The following is a 20,937-nucleotide window of genomic DNA, read 5'->3' on the forward strand; positions in this document are numbered from 1 at the left end:
TTCCTCGAAAATTACTGGACTCTATTAATTGCTTTAAAACTTGATTCGTTGCACTTAATGCGAAACTCGTCGCCAAGTGTGTATAAATAATAGCTCGTTGATTATGCAATATTGGCATTTTTAGCGACCATGTGTCCTAATAATGTTAACAATTTTGTATTTCCTTTAGATTTCATTCGATTTGTCTCCTCCATAGGTTTTTCAAATTTTGATAAACAGCAAACCGTCGTGCTTCAAGTGTATAATTAATAATCTTCTTTTCCATGAATTTCAACATACATATGAAGTAATGTGTGACATGGCAAATATAATATTTGTATTCAAAATAGAAAAATTTAATATGAATTTAAATTGACAAATTTTGATACTAAACGTTTAATGACGGATAAAGGTTACGTAATGGAAAACAAAGACATTTTAATAAAAAAAAAAATTAATTTTATTATCATTGTCACTATAATGTTCAGCTGTAACGTGGAATTTGATTTAAGGTAAAAAAAAAAAAAAAAAAAAATTGCGTAAATCGATGGATTTAGTCGTCCGTCTTGAAAAAAATACGGAATATTAGTTTATATAATAAATTCGATCCAAACGATTCAAAGTTTCTTGGTGGCCCTGAAAAGGGCCGATTGTGAAAATAATGCTGATTGAGAAAATATAATTAAGCGCTCTTCTCAGTCTTCTTGGGAAGGAGCACAGCTTGAATATTAGGCAGGACTCCACCCTGAGCAATAGTTACTCCAGAGAGTAATTTGTTGAGCTCCTCGTCATTACGGATGGCCAGCTGAAGATGACGAGGAATGATTCTGGTCTTCTTGTTGTCTCGGGCGGCGTTACCCGCCAACTCGAGAACCTCAGCGGCTAGGTATTCCATGACGGCTGCGAGGTAGACCGGAGCACCGGCACCAACGCGCTCGGCGTAATTGCCCTTGCGAAGTAGACGATGAATACGTCCTACGGGAAACTGAAGCCCAGCCCTGTTTGAACGGGTCTTTGACTTTCCCTTAACCTTACCGCCACCTTTGCCACGACCAGACATTATAGCTTAAGCGTTTGATCAACAACAAAAAAAAAACAAGAACTGCACGATAAGCGTGCGACGGGCTGCTTTTATATCTTTTCATCGTGTTTGGCCGCTGCAACGAGCGAGCGTTACTGTGCCGCTTGGAGGAAGAGTGGGGATTGTCGGCCAATCATTGGTGCGGACGAGTCGGTGGCCAGCAGTTATAAAGGACGGCGGAATCGTGGCTCGCACAGACGAGGTTCGAGTTTCGATAATGGCACCTAAAGCGAGCGGCAAAGCGGTGAAGAAGTCGGGCAAGGCCCAGAAGAACATCACCAAGGGCGACAAGAAGAACAGGAAGAAGCGCAGGAAGGAGAGCTACGCCATCTACATCTACAAGGTGTTGAAGCAGGTTCACCCGGACACTGGTGTGTCGAGCAAAGCCATGAGCATAATGAACAGCTTCGTGAACGACATTTTCGAGCGCATCGCCGCCGAAGCTTCGCGTCTCGCTCACTACAACAAACGCTCGACCATTACGTCCCGGGAGATCCAGACAGCCGTGAGGCTCCTGCTACCCGGTGAGCTGGCCAAGCACGCCGTCAGCGAAGGCACTAAAGCCGTCACCAAGTACACCAGCTCAAAGTAAATTCTTTACGATTTACTCCGCAATGAACAATCGGCCCTTTTCAGGGCCACTATATCATGATAACGATACAACAAACTTTTCAACAATATTATTGCCTAATTACTAATGACTTATTAATAATAATAATAATAAATAAAAAAAAAAAAAAAAAAAAGGAAAAGAAATTTTAATAATGGCTATATAGCTTATAAATATATTTAAGAAAGCTTATTTAAAAAATTCAAAAATCAATGAAATAACCATTTTATATTTTACTTTTATACTCTCTAACGCTTGTTTTGAAAAAGCATGGCATAGCATAGCATTTTATTCTAAAATTATATACGATTAGTATAAATTGCACGAAAGACTATATAAAAAAAAAAATGCATCCTCGAACCGTTTATGAAAAATTGTTGAAAAATGCTAAATAAAAAGGAAAATACTAACTACTTGGAACAAGAGCATAAAAATAAGCATATTCATATGTATATGTCCTTGGGCGTTGGGGGGTTAAGGAGGTTGTGTTTCATAAGAGAGAAAGAGGAATATTTTTGTTATACGTTATTGAAATAATTTGGTTGGCCCTGAGAAGGGCCGTTTTTATGAATCGAACTGCGTTGATCCTGAAAAGGACCATTGCCATCCATTATCGTTCTTCTCCAATTTTCATCCATCCTTGTCTCATTACTCCCCTTAATTGAATCTCACTTTCAACCGGGAGTAGTAAGTGAGTGAGTAGTAGTAGTAGTAGTAGTAGTAGTAGTAAAGGAGGAGCCGAGGAGATGACGATTTCGGTGGCTTACTTCTTGACAGCTTTAGGCTTGGCCGCGACGGTCTTCTTGGGTTTGGGTGGCTTGGGCTTAGCCGCGGGTGCTTTGCCGCTCTTCTTCGACTTGGAGGGTGATTTTGGCTTAACAGCCGCCTTAACGACCTTGGGCTTAGGTTTGGGTTTGGTGGTGGTGGTGGTGGTGGTGGTGGTGGTGGTGTTGGTGCCGGTGGCGGTGGTAGCGGTGGCGGTGGTAGCGTTGGTCGTCGTAGCCGTCGGAGCTATCGGCTTCTTTGTAACCTTCTTCACCTTCTGCACGCTCTTGACAGCGGTGGCTTTCTTCACGGGCACCTTCTTTTGCCCAACGACACTAGCGGGTTTCTTCGCGACGGGCTTCTTCACCGCTACTTTCTTCTTCTCGCCCTCGACCTTGGCCGCGAGCTTGAAACGCCCAGAGGCACCCGAGCCCTTCGTCTGCACGATACTTTTCTTCGTCACGGCGCCCTTGATGTACTTCTTTATGAAAGTCGACTGCTTTTCCACGTCGACCTTATACGTAGATGCGATGTATTTTTTGATCGCCTGTAGGGACGAGCCCTTCTTCTCCTTGAGTGCGGCAATCGCTGCGTTCACCATGTCCGAAGTCGGAGGATGATTGGACTTGGATGATGATGATGATGATGATGATGGTGCCGCCGGTTTCTTCGAGGCACCGGCGGCAGCGCTCGACGCCTTCTTGAACGAAGCTTTCTTCGGCGTCGGGACCGCAGGCACGGCTGTTGTTGCTACCGTCGTTGTTACTGCTGTCGCCACCGCTGCTGCTGCTGCTGCTACATCGGCCATTGTTTTATAACAATAATAATTCCTCTTACAAGTCAACTAGAACTTGTACAATCGTGAACTCGGTTGAGCGAGTGACGTCGTCGCTACGATGCGATAGAGAGTGAGTAGCGACGCGGCTCGCGATGTATTTATGCCTGGAGCGCGGACCGCGTAGAGAGGCCATTGGTCTTTGATCGTTTACGCGCGCCGCGATTATCCCCAGCACATTTTCTTGCCCCGTGCTTTATTAATTAATAAGCTTGTGGGGGCCGTAGCTCATTGCCCCGGATCCTCCAGCACATATTGGCCTTCGCTCCCGATTGGCAAAATGGCGTATTATCGGTGGCCTTGACGATGGCCTCGTCGATTCAACCGAGCAGCATACGCCTTCTTCGCTGACTTTTTACGCGTTAATTAAAAATAAAGCCTCGTCCGCGAAGATAAACGTCGATTTGGCTGGACGTCGGCCCAGCTCAAATGTCATGCTCGGGCATCCAATTGATTCGTCCGCGGCGTGCTCTTCGGCATTGTCGTAAATAATCTTGAATGTCAGTCGATATGTGAGCAGTTGGATCGCACTCTTTGAATCCTTGAGGATTATAATGCGATCGTGTGACAAAATGATTTTTCGCCTTTGATGAGTCGATAGCCAGTGATAATTGTCAAATGTTGAAATTGAGAATGGAAAAAATTTATAAGAACATCGATTAAAAATACGAATTTTATCGATTAGGGTGGCAATGAGTATGCTAGAAGCGGCGAGTGAAACTCGAGTTTTTTAGTCGACTCTAGGCTTCCTTGTTTTCTTGTTTTCTTGTTTTCTTGTTTTCTTGTTTTCTTGTTTTCTTGTTTTCTTCGCCATGTACCGATACATTGACAAAGTACATGAATATTATGACGTTCTACAGTTTTGCAAGGATTAACGTTTAATTTCGCGTCGTCTTAATGAGCGGCGTTGGGGAAATTCGAGGGAGGACGAAAAATCGAAAATGTATGCACTTTTTTTAAAAATTCTGATATTAATTGATTAGTGTAATGTAGCTCAGCTTTTACGCATATTCGATTTGGATTTGAACAAGAAAATATTTATTTATCGTTGATTTATTTCATTAGATTAAACCATCGTTCTCTCTCTCTCTCTCTCTCTCTCTCTCTCTCTCTCTCTCTCGATACTTCATTGATTGAAAACAATTTTCCAATTGTCTGCGTATACGGTTAATTACATATAATTAATTTAATTTTCAATTAAGTTGATTATTAAATGTAACATAAAAGAGACAAGAATCACAATTGTTAAATTCTTGAATATAATAAATGACCGAATGAAATATGCCCTTTAATAAATTGTACCGAGTACTATGACCAATTGCATTTATAAGTGGTTGATAATTTATATGTATAGATATTTAATTGCAATTATAAATCGTTGGACGTCGTGTAATTAATTAAGTTGAATGAAAATGTACATTATATGCCCGATAAGTAAACAATGTCCCGTGTACGTTGATAAAATATTCTTTAAAATAAAAATAATTGTCAAGATGGGGCGATAATTTTTGCAGAATTGTTACTAATAGTCGTAGGGTTTAAAGTATCTGTCATTAAATCATGTGACGTAAATGAAAAGCATGAAAGTCAAATGATTTTTATTATGATGCTGGATGATATATTTAGGGATTCGTCTACGTATATTTTGGCAAATCCTTGGCCTTTCGTTAACTTTCTCATGATTATTTTTGCATGCCCAATGGTAAATTAATTGTCTGATTCGTCGCGCTACAGTAAATTTTAAACTGGTAAAGAGTTATTGCGTTTGCTTTGAAAAAACAAATCAACAATTCGAGTAATAAGTAATTTAGAATAAACCCCCATTAACTATGCTTAAAACTATGTTATCCCTTCTTTTTAACAATATTTTTAACCAAAACTTTTATATTTTATATAAAATATATATTTCTGTTATTTCACAGTATCGTTTGTGCATGATTTGTTTTTGTGTGTCTGTGTGCGTGTGTCTGTGTGTGTCTCTCTGTGTCTCTGTGCGTGCGTGCGTGCGTGCGTGCGTGCGTGCGTGTGTGTGTGTATTATATATAATATATATTTTTTATATTCACTTTATTGCGTACAACGTAGCTTCGTAATGCTTACGCCTTCGATTAAATGACTATTAATAAACTATCGATTGTACTTTGAAAATTTAAAACGCGTTATTCGATGAAAATATTCGGTCTCATATACAATCAGCATCGCTTATTACAAAAATTTCTCTATAAATTTTTTGTATCTCTACAATGATAATTCTTCGTACGACGAATCTAAAAGGTTATGTTTGTTATAATATAGCTTTTTGTATTTTTGTGTATTAAATTAAACTATTATTCACTCAGAATTACGTAATAATCATTATTTGTTCAGTTGCCGATAACGTTATGTTACAGAAATTCTGTAATTTAATAGAATTTGTTGAGTCATGTGAATAAGTTTTGCATAAATAACAAAATTTATTTTCGTTTAAGATGTACTTCTATAAAGAACTAAAAGATGAAGTATTATTGAAGAAATTGAAAGATGTTTTATTAAATATTACGTTTGTATTTTTAATATAATTGAACTAGTAAAATATTCTTCTATTTCGTTAACATGGAACATTCAAAATTGACCTAAAACTTTTGCTAAATATACGATATTATATTTTGTCTTTAATAGACAATTGGAAATGTTAACTGCTTTTAAACAAAGACAGAAAGAGAGAGAGAGAGAGAGAGAGAGTGATTGAATCTATGATTCATATGCACGTGATATTTATTGTATTTACTAAACTGACTTTGTCACACTACTCTATTTTAATCATTTTAATTGTATCGAAAATTTTCACCAATAAAATTTACTATAAAAATGTAACGGCAAAGAGACGCGATTGGGAGATTATCGATAAAATTTATGGAGTTTCTCAACAGTAATCATTTGTTACTCTTCTCCTCCTCGTACTTCTCTACCTCCTCCCCCAAACCTAACAATTCCCGCCAATATAAAGATTAATGACCTTAGTTGTTGATACAGTCAAGTTCTCATATAAGGTAAAAGTAAAATGTTGAAACCGTTGTAAATATTAGTTATAATATGACTTAATGACTACTACACTACTACTAATGTCATACATACACAATTATAATTCAAATTAAATGCATACTCAATATCAAAATTAAAAACAAAATTTCGGATAAAAATTTCTTTTAATTTGTTAAATTTCATTACATTTTGATATACATGATTATATGTTTTCAATTTTATTATATATTCATGCTCCGCTCGATGACTCGTGCTCGACGAATTGTTAAATAATTTAATCGGTTATAGTATTACAATCGATTATAAATAAGCAGTGCAAACAAAATTGTATTTCGAACATAAGAAAATCAATCAGTTTCGATTATTTCACGGATATTTCTTCGAAAAATCCTGATTATAAAAGTCTAATTTGTTTACGAACAGGAGAGGGTTTGTTACAACGCCAACGCGTCTTCCTTATATTGCATTTTTCACCCGAAGTCTTTGACTTAAAACTGTTGTTAATTGATTCTTATTATGATGTACGCGGTATTATTTTACGATACGATTATAAGTTATGATTGGAAAAATGATTTGTCTGGCTATAGAGATTCTGTTCGTCAAGATGTACGATCATTTATATTAAGATAGAATAAAATAATTGAATAAATAGTATAAAAAGTTTAATGTATAATGTAAAACCAAATATATATATATATATATATATATGCTAAAAATTTAAGAGGGAACCGTAGTTATTTATAATTATTGTTTTATACTTAATTCCATATTATTTCGTTTACAAATATGTAAGTTTAATGTCGATTGAAAATCGTAATTTTTTGAGGTAGAAAAACAGGTGAGCCAAGTGAATTGTAAACTTAATTGAATTTGTCTAAAGTAATAAACATAACAAATTTTTTTTTTTTAACATTTTCTTTTGAATAATTGAAAAAAAATGTAATGAAGCAAATTTTTCTTTATTAATCTGGTATTTACTTTTTCCTTTCTTTTTTTTTTTTTTTTTTTTTTTTTTTCTTTTTTTTTTTTTTTTTTTTTTTTTTTGGCTTGTCTTCTTTTCTTTTCTTTTAAATAATTAAGAGAATTTTTCGAGAACGGAGGAAAAGACTGTAAATAAGGATTATAGCGATATTAGAACAAAATGTTTTTTTTTTTAAATTATGAAAATTTAAGGCCTTATTTGTTCTCCATTTATCTATTATCTTGGATTCTTGGAAGAAAAGGAAAGAGAAATTGGAAAAAGGTTTTAGTCAGGTCAAAAGCTGCAGAGATTGCCTATAGCCGAAGAAATTGAGCTAGAACGACAGGCTTAGATTTAGAATTATACTTTGAACCATTTATTTATTTACAATTGGCCTCGCTTCATACAAATCATAAAATTAAAATAAAGAGTAGATTTAAGCTTTATTACGAATAAATTACATCGACCATGTACTATTAAATATAAACATTATAAACAATTTAAAGCGTAAGCTATTAAATCGAATGAATTACAGATACAAATGCACGAACTGCTTATAATACTTCTATTTTTAAATAATTAATTGTAACGGATCGTATTTTAACATCTAATTATTGAATATTTTCATTCAACAGTGCAATATGTTTTAGTCATAGAAAAGTTGTGGCGAGAAATATCAGTAGATTGAGCTGGAATTTATTAGCTTTTTATTAATAATACGAACCTTGGGACTAAATAAATTTTTTGCCACAATATTTTCATTTTACAAAAACTTTTTAAAATTTTAATATTTCTTATTACATTATATAATAGCATAATTAATTACGTATTGTTCTATATGAAATTTCATACGAGTCATTCGGTTATTCTGAACTAACCGAATGGAAAAATGTCTGAAAGTTGAAAATACGAAATTTTAAATTGAGATAACAGACAGTGGAGACGGTCGAAAGATACTTGCAATTAATTTCAATTTAATGATAAGAAATTTTTTACGTTACCTTTCGCTTACAATTATCAGACCGTTTTTCTCTCCCCCCCCCCCATCCATTCCCCCAATCCCCCTCCACCCTCCACCCGTTACATGCAGCGATATCAGATGTTTGCATATTTGATTTTATCATTAAAAAATATTGCGTATCATCACCTGATGTTTATAAAAGAAGATCGCGTATATTTAACAGATTATTTATCAATGGAGAATTATATTTTCATTAACGTAGATTAATTTTGTACATTAATATGTAAAATTCTTACATAACTATTAAGTATATTTTAGGGAATTTTTAGCTAAAGTTAGCCTAATAATTTAATAACGTTTATGTTGGAAATATTTAAGCGTTTATAATAACTAATATAATGATAGCAAATAGCCAATCATGATTTATTCTCTAATGGTAATTAACGGATATCATTTGAAATTTCTGGCTTAGTTAAAAACATTTGCCTCGCCAGTGTTTTGAATATCTCACTTGCGTTGAAATTAAATTAGCTGTGATCGGATTAATTAGCGATTTAATCCATAAGCCTAAGAGTTTTGTATATTTTTAAGTATTTTAGTAATCGTTATTCCTGTTAATTTTATCGTATATTTCTCCATGTACGTTACTTGCACATTACGCGTTAAAGTCTCTTCTTACTTGTAATGAGCCTGTTGCTAGCGTTGGAAATGTTGGGTTAGGTTAGGTTAGGTCTCTCTCTCTCTCTCTCTCTCTCTCTCACTCGCTACGTTATAAATCCTTAAAAATTGTATAGAAATTTTGTGATAAATTACATATGAAAGTAGTGCAAGGCTGTAAAAAATATGTTTGTTACTGAATTGAGTAGGGTGTGTGCGATGAGTTAAATGGAAAATAAGCCGGAACAACTGAAATTCGGCCGGTGCATTTTTATATCGAGCAAAGTGCAAAAGTGTATGTTATTAAGGTTACAAATAATTAACACACTTGTTCTTAATATTAGTAACTTGTCATAACCTAATTTATTTAAATAATCTGTCGTATTTTTTCATTACGTCAATATTTATATGTTGTGTAGATTATTAATTCTTATTATTGTATCATTAAAAGCTTATTGTATTATCAAGAGTATGTGATGATATGTACTTTACAGATTAAAAACAACGGCCCTACAAATATTTATAATGGATTGCTAAAGATGAAACTTTTTAAACTTATTGTACATCAGAAAAATTTCAGTGGCGAAGATCTTATTATCAATCCAAAGGATTATCCAGGGATAAAAACTGGAGATGTCGTTGAAATATACCATCCAGACGATGAATTCAGTCGACTGCTTCTTCAGGTCACATCTTTCAAGGAGGATCTACAAGGCAGAGAGACGATTAGCGTCGAATATAATATAGCGTCCATGTTTCAGTTGCGAACGTTTGGCGATGTTTACATGAATGTAGTCAATCCCGATAATGTTGCTTTGGATTCTGTTGAAGTTACATTCAAGGATCAATATATGGGTCGTAGCGAAATGTGGAGACTAAAAAATAGCCTGGTATAATAAATGTTAATAATTCTTTTATACGCTTTAGCGCAATAATTAATCGATAACAAATATTTGAATCTCTAGCCGATTATGAGATAATTGGTACTTTGTACGATTGGCTAACAAAAGTCTGGATCGATTAGCATCTAGTGAAATAAATGATACATGTAATTCTTTTTTATTACTAGGTCAACACGTGTGTGTACATGAATAAAAAAATTGAATTTTGTGGCGGTAGTATAAGATGTCAGGTCTATGAAATGTGGTCACAAGGTGACCGTGTTGCTTGCGGAGTAATAACGGATGACACCAAAGTTGTGTTTCGCTCGTCAACCAGTATGGTCTACCTCTTCATTCAAATGAGCTCGGAGATGTGGGATTTTGATATACACGGAGATCTGTATTTTGAAAAGGCTGTCAATGGTTTCCTAGCAGATTTATTTCAGAAGTGGAAAAAAAATGGTAGCAATCATGAAGTAACGATCGTTCTATTCTCAAGAACATTTTATAATGCCACGAGTCTCGAAGAATTTCCAAATTACATGCGCGAATGCTTACAACAAGATTACAGAGGAAGATTTTACGAAGACTTTTATAGAGTGGCGGTTCAAAATGAACGATACGAAGACTGGAGCAATGTTTTAGTGCAATTGCGAAAACTTTTTACCGATTATCAGAAAATTGTACTCGAGTATCATCAAAAATCTGGTGTCATCATTCCTAAAGCAACAAATTCCACCGCTGCGCAGGGCAATTTTTTAGAAGTTTTAAATATGTCGTTAAACGGTACGAATAAGTGATATATTTTTTAAACATTTTAATGTAATATTATTATGATAAGTAACTGGAGATTTAAGAAATTGCGTGAATTTTTCAGTATTTGAGAAGCATTATTTAGACCGCAGTTTCGACAGAACCGGTCAGCTGTCGGTTGTTATAACACCGGGAGTCGGTGTTTTCGAAGTGGACAGGGAATTGACAAACGTTACTAAGCAGAGAATAATCGATAACGGCGTCGGCAGTGATTTGGTCTGCGTCGGGGAACAACCATTGCACGCAGTTCCACTATTAAAGGTTAATTTTTCTTTCCCCTATAATTTAAAAAAAATTTTCTACCAACACACGATGAAACAGACGCTCTCTTATATTTTAAACGTCCTCTGTGCTTTTGCAGTTTCACAACAAAGATTCATCGATAAATGTACCAGACGATTATAGTATGCCTCACTGGATAAACTTAAGCTTCTATTCTACAAATAAAAAAATACCGAACTCAACATTTATTCCACGTATCAAACTACCTCAACGAGTATCGAAATCCTCAAGCGATAATAGCAATGGAAAGCTCCTCAACAATAAAGCAAGACTTTTACAGGAAGACACTCGAGAGTACCTGCACAATTCTTTCTTTGACTACGATGCCTATGACGCTCAGGTTTTTCAACTACCGCCCATTCATACCTCTAGCTTGCAGCGCGTTTCAACGAGAACGAAGAAAACAAGTGTCGTCTGCATGGAAACTCATAATAACGCACAAGCGTTAAAATTACTTAAGAGAAAAATGTCAGATCCGGACATTCATCATCCACCACCGGAGGTTCATCCATCGCCATTGTCAGTAGTCACCTCGAATTCCTCGTCGCGCAGCGCTGCGATATCAATTCCATCACGAAGCGAAAATGTCACGAGTAACGAGTCGAACGGCGAAGTTAATGGTACGTTACGGCTATTATTAGCTTTCACAAGAAATCAACTTTTGTACAATATGCGTGCGTGTGCGTGTGCGTGCGCATGTATGCAGTTAATGTAATAATTGCATCCGTTGAATCGTCAATGTATTTAACGGTTTAAAAATATGGCCTTAATCTTTCCTTCCCAACGTTATTCACATTGTTTGCCTGAAATTTCAACTTTATACCGAATACGACACGCCCTTGTTTCTGACTATTATAATGCAAATAACAATAACGATAATACGGTAGTCGATAACAATTACAACCAGTCATTCAATTAATTACAAGCGCCGGCACGGACAAAACACGATACGAGAAATAATTTTAATCGGATAGCGTTTAGACATTTACCAGCCATCTTATCACTTATCGTTAGAACATATTTTTATCTACGAGATTCGGGGAAAATAAGGAAGATGCGATTATTCATGATATATTTATACGTAACGTAACACTTTACTCCTCGAAAATATAAAAATAAATAATAAATTTAATTAAGATAGTTCATTCTAATTATCAATGAATGAGAATGAGACTTATCGGCAGTCTATTTAATTGTATATTAAAGTGTTCGTTACATTGATATATGTATCCTCTTACCTTTATCTTACGTGCAAATTTTAATAAAAACTTTTGCAATTACACGCGTAGGTATGAAAGATAAGAAAGAAAATAATGCACAAACAGCTAAACATGATAAATAAAAGAAAAGTTGAAAAATCGTGCCGTCGAGAATACGTGGCACCCTGCCGTTTAACTCCATCAACAGTTTCTAACTTTTTCTCATTTTCCCTTTCTCGTATAATCTCGCTCGATCTCGCGTAATAATGACATTATTTCATAATAAGACAGGGAACGAATTTAATTTTGCCAATTATTATTTGCAATTCAGGTTCTTCAGACGGTCTTCAAACCCGTCGGAAATAATTCAACAGCCGTTATTACAGTTACGTGCGTGCGAGGAACCACAGTTTTCAGGCATTTTACGTTCAATAGCGCAATCTGCACAATACCATTAATCATTTTTCGTAAGGTATATCAGTCTCGAGTGGCATCTTATGAATTTTCCCATACACATTACGTTGCGATTTTTCCATTTTTATATAATAAGATCGTAAGAGCAAGAGACGCAAGAAAGGAAGGATATAAAAGCCTCAGCCCCCCCCCCTCCCGCCAAACGGAAGAGTGTGCTTTCGTGATAGCTATCTGGTGACACGGAGGGCAAGGGCTGGATGTCGAGGCCCGTAAGTCCCAATGATTAAGGAGAAGTTGGACACCGAGCACGATATCCGGCCCACTCGCCCCTTATCGACATATTTGCTCAGGTCTAATCGCGGCCTTTTGCTTCTCCCAGGATTGTCGCGAACCTCGGTGAAGAGCGACGCGACCGACAGCGAGATCTCGCCGCCGTTTCGGCCGGTGGTCGGCAGTGCCGGCAGCCCGACTCCGAGTTCCATGGTCCAGCAGCCGACGGCGGTCCTCCGGCCGAGTCGCGCTCTCATCAATCCCTTTGATCCCTCGCACGTGACAATCAAGTTAACGAGCAATCGCCGCCGCTGGACACACATATTCCCCAAGGGTCCGACCGGCGTCCTCATCCAGCAGCATCACTACCAGGCGGTGCCCGCGGCGGCCCAACAGCGCACCCTCGAGACCCAGCACTCCCTCGAGGTCGCCTCCCTTCTCGGTACCTCGCCCCCGGAACAGCTCGCATCTGGAACCGGCAGCGCCACTACATCATCCACCGCTATCGCCACCACCACCACCACCACCACCATCACTACCACCGCTACCACCACCACCACCACCACCACCACCATCACCCCCACCCACCACCACCACCACCACCACCACCACCACCACCACCACCACCACCACCACCACCACCACCACCACCACCACCACCACCACCACCACCACCACCACCACCACCACCACCACCACCACCACCACCACCACCACCACCACCACCACCACCACCACCACCACCACCACCACCACCACCACCACCACCACCACCACCACCACCACCACCACCACCACCACCACCACCACCACCACCACCACCACCACCACCACCACCACCACCACCACCACCACCACCACCACCACCACCATCACCACCACCATCACTACCACCGCCACCACCACCACCACAACCACCACCACCACCACCAACACCACCACCACCACCACGACCACCACGCCTACCTCTACCGCCACCGCCATCGCCACCGCCACCGCCACCGCCACCGTCACCGCTACAATGTCGCGCTCAGCCTCGCAAACCTGCTTCAACGAGCGTAAGTACAAACGACACTTTCAAGCCTATTCACTCGAATCTAATTTTTTATTCTAAACGCTTTCGGTATCTTCGTCGTTTGCCATCTTCCACCGTCGTTATATTTCCCTTATTATCCTATGCTCGACCGATAGTTTTGATCGTGCGGGTATTTTATATTGTCCCATTGGATGGTGAAAATTGGCAGTGATTAATAAACGTTGCCGACAAATTTTGCGATAAATCGATATAAATCCAAGACCAAAGAGATATAGACGCGTGCGGGCATTAATTAACGAAGGCATTCATAAGGATTAAAGATTCGATGAATTTTAATGCTCTTGGGGAATGGAAACGGAGCAAACCCGCGTTGATGATTTAATGAAATAATATTACCATTTCTTTTTTTTTCTTTTTTTTTCTTTTTTTTCTTTTTTTGAAATCGCTAAAAGGAAAAAATACTTTGACATATAATATCGTGTATTGTATAATGTCGAGATGGGAAAAGTATATTTGGGATTGTTCGAAGGCAATACTACTATAGTAATGAAAGTAGTTGATGGAGAGCGATAGGAGAGAAGGAATAAACGAATGGACGAAAATAGGGATTATATATATAAAAAAAAAAAAAAAAAAAAAAAAAAAAAAAAAAAAAAAAAAAAAAAAAAACCGCTGGTAAGCGAATGTGCGCGCCGCGGTTAATCGAGTTCGTCGAATATTCGCAAAGCCACCAAGAAGAATCGGGGCGAATTGACAGATCGACAAATCTCCCGAAACAAGCGACTACCTGCCCGGAATACGTCCTGGTTGCTGGCGAAGATATTGTTTAGGTCGGACAATACAGCCTTCCTTCCCTCTCAATTCCATAGAAATAATAATTTCTCCCTTTATGATTTCCTCTCTTTATGATCCATCCAGAATTTTTCGCGGTGGATTAGAGAGAGAGAGAGAGAGAGAGAGAGAGAGAGAGAGAGAGAGAGAGAGAAAACTGGCATTCTCTAAAGTGTTTCAGTGGAGAGGTACTTTCTTCTGGGAACCTTAGAATTCACGCGGCTCACACGGCTTTCTGTAGACATTCTGAAAAGTGTCGACGATCGACCTTGGCTCGTTGCTTTTCTGAACGAATGGATTTCGAGCTGTCGGAGTCGGATATACATTGAATTTATAAACTAATGGATAGATTTATTTGTATCGTCGGGCATACAATTTACATTTATTGTAAAATAAATTCCAACGATTAATTTCTCGGGTGGATATGTTGAGAATTCGTTCGCTTAGATTTGAAATCGACCGCGAGTTAACCAAAGAACAAAGAGAAAAAAGTCGTTTGTTTGCTTAATTTGGCGAAGTGTAAAATAATGTTACCCGGCAGGTAACGTTGAATTGGCTGCTCTTCCTCTTTCATCACCACCTTATCTCGATGAAATAATGCTAAGATGACGATGGGAGCAAAATGGGCGGGATGCAAATAAAATAAGAGCCAGCTCAAGTGATTGAACAATCTCGTTATCCCAATCGCGAATAAATCGGCCGTTATTGAATTTCAGATGCAAAGGGCAAATCGCAACGTATGCATTTGCCGTTGGCGAACAACGTCGACAAGAGAACAACGAGCGGCTCCAAGAGCCTGACGCTGCTCTGGGGTGCGACCGGGGAGCAAGAATGGACACCTGCGCTCACCACCGGTTTGTATTTTTCACTCCATAATTATATAATAAAGTTTCGGCTCGCTATAAGCTCGGTTGTGAATTTGGTTTATGAATTGTAATATGGTCGGAGTGAGCGCGAAAGGATGATCGCCCGGTGCGTTATGAGAATGGCATGCAGCGGAATAATTTTAACAGGAAGTGATACAACAATAATTCCGTTGGGGAAAACGATGTCTTTTCCCTTCGTTACAATTATATGGAATCGAGTATTGTGGTTGCCGAGTAAATCAATCAGGGCATTTATGGTTTTGAATTTGCACACGAGTGTCGTTCGCGTCAATGTCAGGCCTCAGAATTTAGATCGCCGAAGCTTGGAAAATGTCGTTTATTTATCCTTGATCATTTTCAATCATTTTTAAATCGCTCATCACAAGCCACGCTATCACTCAAGGTTTTGTGCTTTATTACTTCCTCTCGTTTTTTAAGTTATTTCAAAAAAGATTCAAACGTTAGGCTTTACTATGAGCGATAAAGTGCTTTTATTACCGATTTTCTTTATGAATAATCAAACTTATGAAAATCCGTATTATTCCGACGGTTGAAAGAGATAGGCTTCTTGACTTTAAAAGTGAAATAACGAATAATGCTTTTCGGTATCAATCTTACTTGATAATCATAAGATAGCGGACAAAATTTTTTTTTTAAAATATTTCGATTATTATTGTTACTTAATATTTGTAGCAGCATTTTATTACGTAGAATCGTTAATTAATTTATAATTATCGTCAAGCGGGTCACGTAACGTTATTCACTCGCAAATCATTCGCAACATAAAAAGGAAGAAAATTAATTTTTTAAAAATAAGCCAATAAATTATGCGGTGATAACGAACACACAAATATTTAATAAAATACTTCATTTTCCTAAGGTCATAGCGATTTAAAATTTTACAACCCATTGACGTGTAATATCACACGTTTGTATTGCAAGTTATTGTAAGCTGGACAATATTTTGCCGTTTAATTCTTTGATAATTTTTACTCATAATTCATAACGCTCGCTTCTTGTGTGTCTTCATGCTAATCTTCATTTACAACGTCACGGTTTCATGCTTAAGGGGTCAAGCCACTATTACATTAATTCTTATATGCTAAACATGTACATTTCTTATAAAGTTGTGAACATGCATAATCGAAAACATTGGTCAATTATAATTTGACTCCTAGTGAACATTATCATATGATTTTATTTTTCTGTAAATGCCATAAACATTTTTTAATCATAATAATTACAATTTGAATAACTAGTTTTCTCTTCCTCTCACTCTCTCTCTCTCTCTCTTTCTCTCTCTCTCTCTCTCTCTCTCTCTCTCTCTCTATCTATCTATCTATCTATCTATCTATCTATCTATCTAAATATATATCTATCTATCTAAATATATATACATATGAAAATTGAATAAAATCAAGTTATTATAAAATTTTTTTATTTCAATTCTTACAAAAATTTGAAATATTCAATTAATGTATTAAGAATTTGCGAACAATAGTAAACAATATAGGTAGACTAATTTGTTAAGTATAATACAAATACAATTCAAATTATTTATTTAACGAATACATGGATTTTTGCCAATTTTTCACAAAAGAATATTTTACATTTTTTCTTTTTTTTTTCAATAAAATTCTAAAGCGTTCTTGTATTATTAGAATTTTATTATATTTAATATATACATATATATATATATATATATATACATATATTAAACAATATAACGTATATTTTAATACACAATACTTATTCATAATTTAAAAAATGTAATTTAAAAAAAGTAGTTAAATACATATTAATCGTCTGCAATGATTAATATATTGTTAATTTAAAAAAAAAAACTAAATACGATATACATACTGTTTAATATTAGAAAAGAACGTTTACAAATTTTTAATAATTAATAAAAATGTGATTATATTGACGCGTTGAGTGGTACGAATTAATATTTGTTATCCACTTAATTTTTCATTAATCTTAAAGCTATATATTGTAGTCTAAAATTTAATTTTTTTTTCTTTTTTTTTTTTACATTTTTATATTGATTTTAAAAGTTAATAATCGACAAATTAACATTTAAATATCGAATCGCGTTGAAAGGCGTTTTTTCTCATTCTTACGTAATTTTTATTTCATTTTAAATCTTTTGTAATGTCTGTAAATAATAAAATGAATCCAGTTTCTTCTTTTCTTGTCTTTTTTTCTTTTTTTTTTCCAATGTATTTAACTAGAACATAATATTGCGTATGATTGAAATGTAAGCTTTTATGCCCTTCAGCATCATATCCTTAAGCTTTTAAAAGATTCGATTTACTATGTTTCATGAAAGAAAATTAAAAAATTGATAATTCTATGGAAATTTTATGATGAAACAATGTATTAATGCTTATTGGCATAAAGATGGTTGTATACTAGAAGACAAATATAAGACAAAAATAGCTTTTAAGCTTTTAATTAATTTGAAATTACCAATTTTTTTCTAACGCTACCTTAGAAAAGGAATGTATGGCAATTAATGTATTTAGCAGTGCCTTCTCCCCTTAAAACAGATATATTATACATATATATATAAACACACACACATATATATATATATATATATATATATATATATATATATATAATATATTTTATATATTTTTTATATAATATTTGAAGCAATTGCGTAACATTACTTTATATAAGTATGACGCATCGACGGTATTCATACGTAATTATATTATCGAAGATACCGAAGAGTACGGAAAATGCGGTGGTCCTTATTTAATTAAACATCGAAGCAACAAGTCTTCAAATATATCATCTTACGAATATTTATTATTATTTTTATTTTGTTTAAGGATTAACGAACCGCACGTAAATATACCATTTGAAAAATGTCTATATATAAAATGTTCAGTGTTTCACAATGTTTTTATTTTTTATTATTTTCATTTGCACTCTTTGGTGGTAAATGCAAGTTTTACAGAAATTTTATTGCGGATGAGAACAATAGCACTTTGGAAATAATACATGTTCAATTTATATTTCCATGCTGTGGTACGTGTTATTGGGGATGCAACGCTGGATGTGTCAATGTGTGTTCGATGTGCGACTATGATGTCACATTAAACAGCGATCATAGGTTAGCGACACACATTACCGAAGTGTTTACTCGTTCGGTTAATGGTATACTATAAATTCAGAATAAAATTTTATTCAAAGCTGATAGGCCTAATTTAGAAATATCTATTTTACTTGGATCTATACTATCGTCGTGATACCTAACTATTTATCTCGACATTTCTGTTATACGTCAATGCATGAAAATCAAGGTATTTCAAGGAGACGCGAAAGCTCTTTATTTCTTTCAATATTTGGTAAAAATTAATAATAATAACAATAACTATTTTCTAAACTGTATGATCGGCTCTCGATGAAAGTATGATAAATTAATATGCACATTTTCACTAGATGACTTTTTTCTCTCCATATAATATGACAACACAAAGGAAAATTATTAATAAATATTAGCTATACTAAGAACGTTGAAAAAATTTTATTATATATAATCAAGTTTCACTTACGATGGACATTATAATTAATACATCGACTTAATTGAGCTAATTACAATTAGTATAAATTTATTATGGCATACTTTTGTAAATGTATTTGTCAATGCTGTTTTCAAAAAAAGAAAGAAGAAAAAAAAGCCAATCACTCCATCTCTGTTTTTGAAAGTGCAGCTTGCGAATACCGAGTAAATGCATTAAGAATAAAGGCGCGACATGATTTTTCATCCTGGATTTCGAATTTTAAATTCTTATGAATGGAAAATTCGAATTAAAGTAATAATAAAAGTAATGTGTAAAATTATAATTTGTTGTTTCTCGTCTCCTTCAACAGTAGTTTAGATTCGTAACTAACTTTATATTCAATCACAAGAGTAGTGAAAATAGTAATTTTAAGCATTATTTATGTATTTACATTTTTTTATCTCTGGCATTACCCATACATACATATTTTAATTTTTTTTCCTCTCAATATCTGCACGTGCTTCTTTCTCTCGCCTCGTTCTTTCGTTCTTTTCCACTCTGCCTTTCTTATTCCATCACCCTCGTTTTAATCTCATTCACTCACTCTCTCTCTCTCTCTCTCTCTCTCTCTCTCTCTCTCTATTTTCTTTTTTTTTTCTACCCTTCTCACACGTGCCTCCTTTTAAAGCATTTTTTCACGCTTTTCACTCTTCTTTATGCTTCTCTTTTAAATTACACATATTTTCTGATAACAATTTAAGTAACCTTTGCGAAAAAAACATAACACTCAAGCGTAAAATAAGGCACCAGACTGGTATGTTCTGCGCGACATAAAAATGTAATCCTTAACATAAATAATTTAACGGCTAAATGCATCGCTAAAGTTCGGTAATTGTTTTTTTCGTAAAAGCGTTGGGCCTTAATTTTAATGTAATTGTAAATTATAAGTGTACGTTAGAAGCAATAGTTCTAAAAATGCACACTTTGAGTATACGTTAGCTTTTAATATTATATGTATTCATATAAACAAATCGCGAATCGTCCATTCCTTATATAGAGTATCGTTATCTTTTCAAAACACAACTGCAGGCGTCGACTGGAAGTCGCTAACAATTTCGGCCTGCCTGCCCATCACGACAGACTACTTCCCCGACAAAAGGAGCCTGCAAAACGATTACGTCGTCTCGGACTACAATCTGCTACCCGACGACGTGAACGCCGACTTTGCCCAGCAACGGGCGATCTATAGGAAGCCTTTGTCCACGGGGGAGGTGTTTAAGGAGCTTGTCTCCCAACGTCTCGCGCAGGTCACTCAAACCAACTTTTTACGAAAATAAAGCAATTTCATCCATGGTGCATTCATCAATGTCAAATTTTATTGTTCGAGATAAATCAGATTCGTATCCATTACAGCATAATGCTCTCGAACAGTTTATATTTTAAACATAATCATTATAGTCCGAGTCTACTTTATGATTTTGTGCGCGCGCGCGCGAGCATTATATTTAATTGGCATGTTTAATTGTAGTATTGGGCGATAGCGTTATACATTGTGTTATACCAAGACAATCTTGTGAATATTGGCGATGACTTAGAGACTCCGATGTTGGAAATTTTTAAGAAAAGCATTTGGCCTGTTCCATTTGGATACCGTTAATACTTACGTTAGTCGCACTGCATTAACACGAATTGAATATGAAAGGCCAATGGACTCGAGTCGCCAGAGTATTTAAATTTATTTTAATTTAAATTTTGCAGGGATTTCAACTTATAATTTTACCGTTAAGTAAAAATCAAATACCAACGCCCGGTTCGAATTCGGTGCCTCCTATAAGCTCGGTGATGCGAGGAAGACAGACTGATTCAGAGCACAAGGAAGAATATTTATTGAGTATAGGAAGGATATTTCATAAAATTTCTCTTTGTGGGAATTCAATAAGCGTGACAAGATACAGAC

At 35.8% G+C, this 20,937-nt stretch overlaps 4 protein-coding genes across 4 annotated transcripts in view; 2 read left to right on the forward strand and 2 right to left on the reverse strand.

The window, feature by feature from the left end:
• Nucleotides 1-610: 610 nt before the first annotated feature.
• Nucleotides 611-1,066, reverse strand: LOC105361934 (histone H2A-like). Its single transcript, XM_011499247.1, has one exon. It carries the CDS (start codon nucleotides 1,037-1,039, stop codon nucleotides 662-664), a length of 378 nt encoding a protein of 125 aa, XP_011497549.1. The 5' UTR covers nucleotides 1,040-1,066; the 3' UTR covers nucleotides 611-661.
• Nucleotides 1,067-1,243: 177 nt separating this feature from the next.
• On the forward strand, nucleotides 1,244-1,691 carry LOC105361935 (histone H2B). Its single transcript, XM_011499248.1, has one exon. The coding sequence runs from the start codon at nucleotides 1,278-1,280 to the stop codon at nucleotides 1,650-1,652; it is 375 nt and encodes a 124-aa protein (XP_011497550.1). The 5' UTR covers nucleotides 1,244-1,277; the 3' UTR covers nucleotides 1,653-1,691.
• A 742-nt stretch (nucleotides 1,692-2,433) lies between these two features.
• Nucleotides 2,434-3,243, reverse strand: LOC105362054 (histone H1-like). Its single transcript, XM_011499379.1, has 2 exons — nucleotides 2,659-3,243; nucleotides 2,434-2,607 (listed from the first exon to the last, which is right to left on the reverse strand). Exons 1-2 carry the CDS (start codon nucleotides 3,241-3,243, stop codon nucleotides 2,434-2,436), a joined length of 759 nt encoding a protein of 252 aa, XP_011497681.1.
• A 6,127-nt stretch (nucleotides 3,244-9,370) lies between these two features.
• Nucleotides 9,371-20,937, forward strand: part of Iml1 (GATOR complex protein Iml1) — a 22,082-nt gene continuing 10,515 nt past the window's right edge. Inside the window, exons 1-10 of the mRNA XM_011499250.1 lie at nucleotides 9,371-9,760; nucleotides 9,940-10,537; nucleotides 10,629-10,825; nucleotides 10,926-11,466; nucleotides 12,839-13,223; nucleotides 13,750-13,787; nucleotides 15,313-15,450; nucleotides 18,581-18,589; nucleotides 20,070-20,287; nucleotides 20,739-20,937. The exon at nucleotides 20,739-20,937 is cut by the window's right edge and continues 4 nt beyond it. Coding sequence (XP_011497552.1) covers nucleotides 9,410-9,760; nucleotides 9,940-10,537; nucleotides 10,629-10,825; nucleotides 10,926-11,466; nucleotides 12,839-13,223; nucleotides 13,750-13,787; nucleotides 15,313-15,450; nucleotides 18,581-18,589; nucleotides 20,070-20,287; nucleotides 20,739-20,937 — 2,674 coding nt within the window. The 5' untranslated portion in view covers nucleotides 9,371-9,409. The remainder of the gene's footprint in view (nucleotides 9,761-9,939; nucleotides 10,538-10,628; nucleotides 10,826-10,925; nucleotides 11,467-12,838; nucleotides 13,224-13,749; nucleotides 13,788-15,312; nucleotides 15,451-18,580; nucleotides 18,590-20,069; nucleotides 20,288-20,738) is intronic.

This window comes from Ceratosolen solmsi, unplaced genomic scaffold (assembly GCF_000503995.2).
Source record: "Ceratosolen solmsi marchali unplaced genomic scaffold, CerSol_1.0 scaffold2, whole genome shotgun sequence".
Taxonomy (NCBI): domain Eukaryota; kingdom Metazoa; phylum Arthropoda; class Insecta; order Hymenoptera; family Agaonidae; genus Ceratosolen; species Ceratosolen solmsi.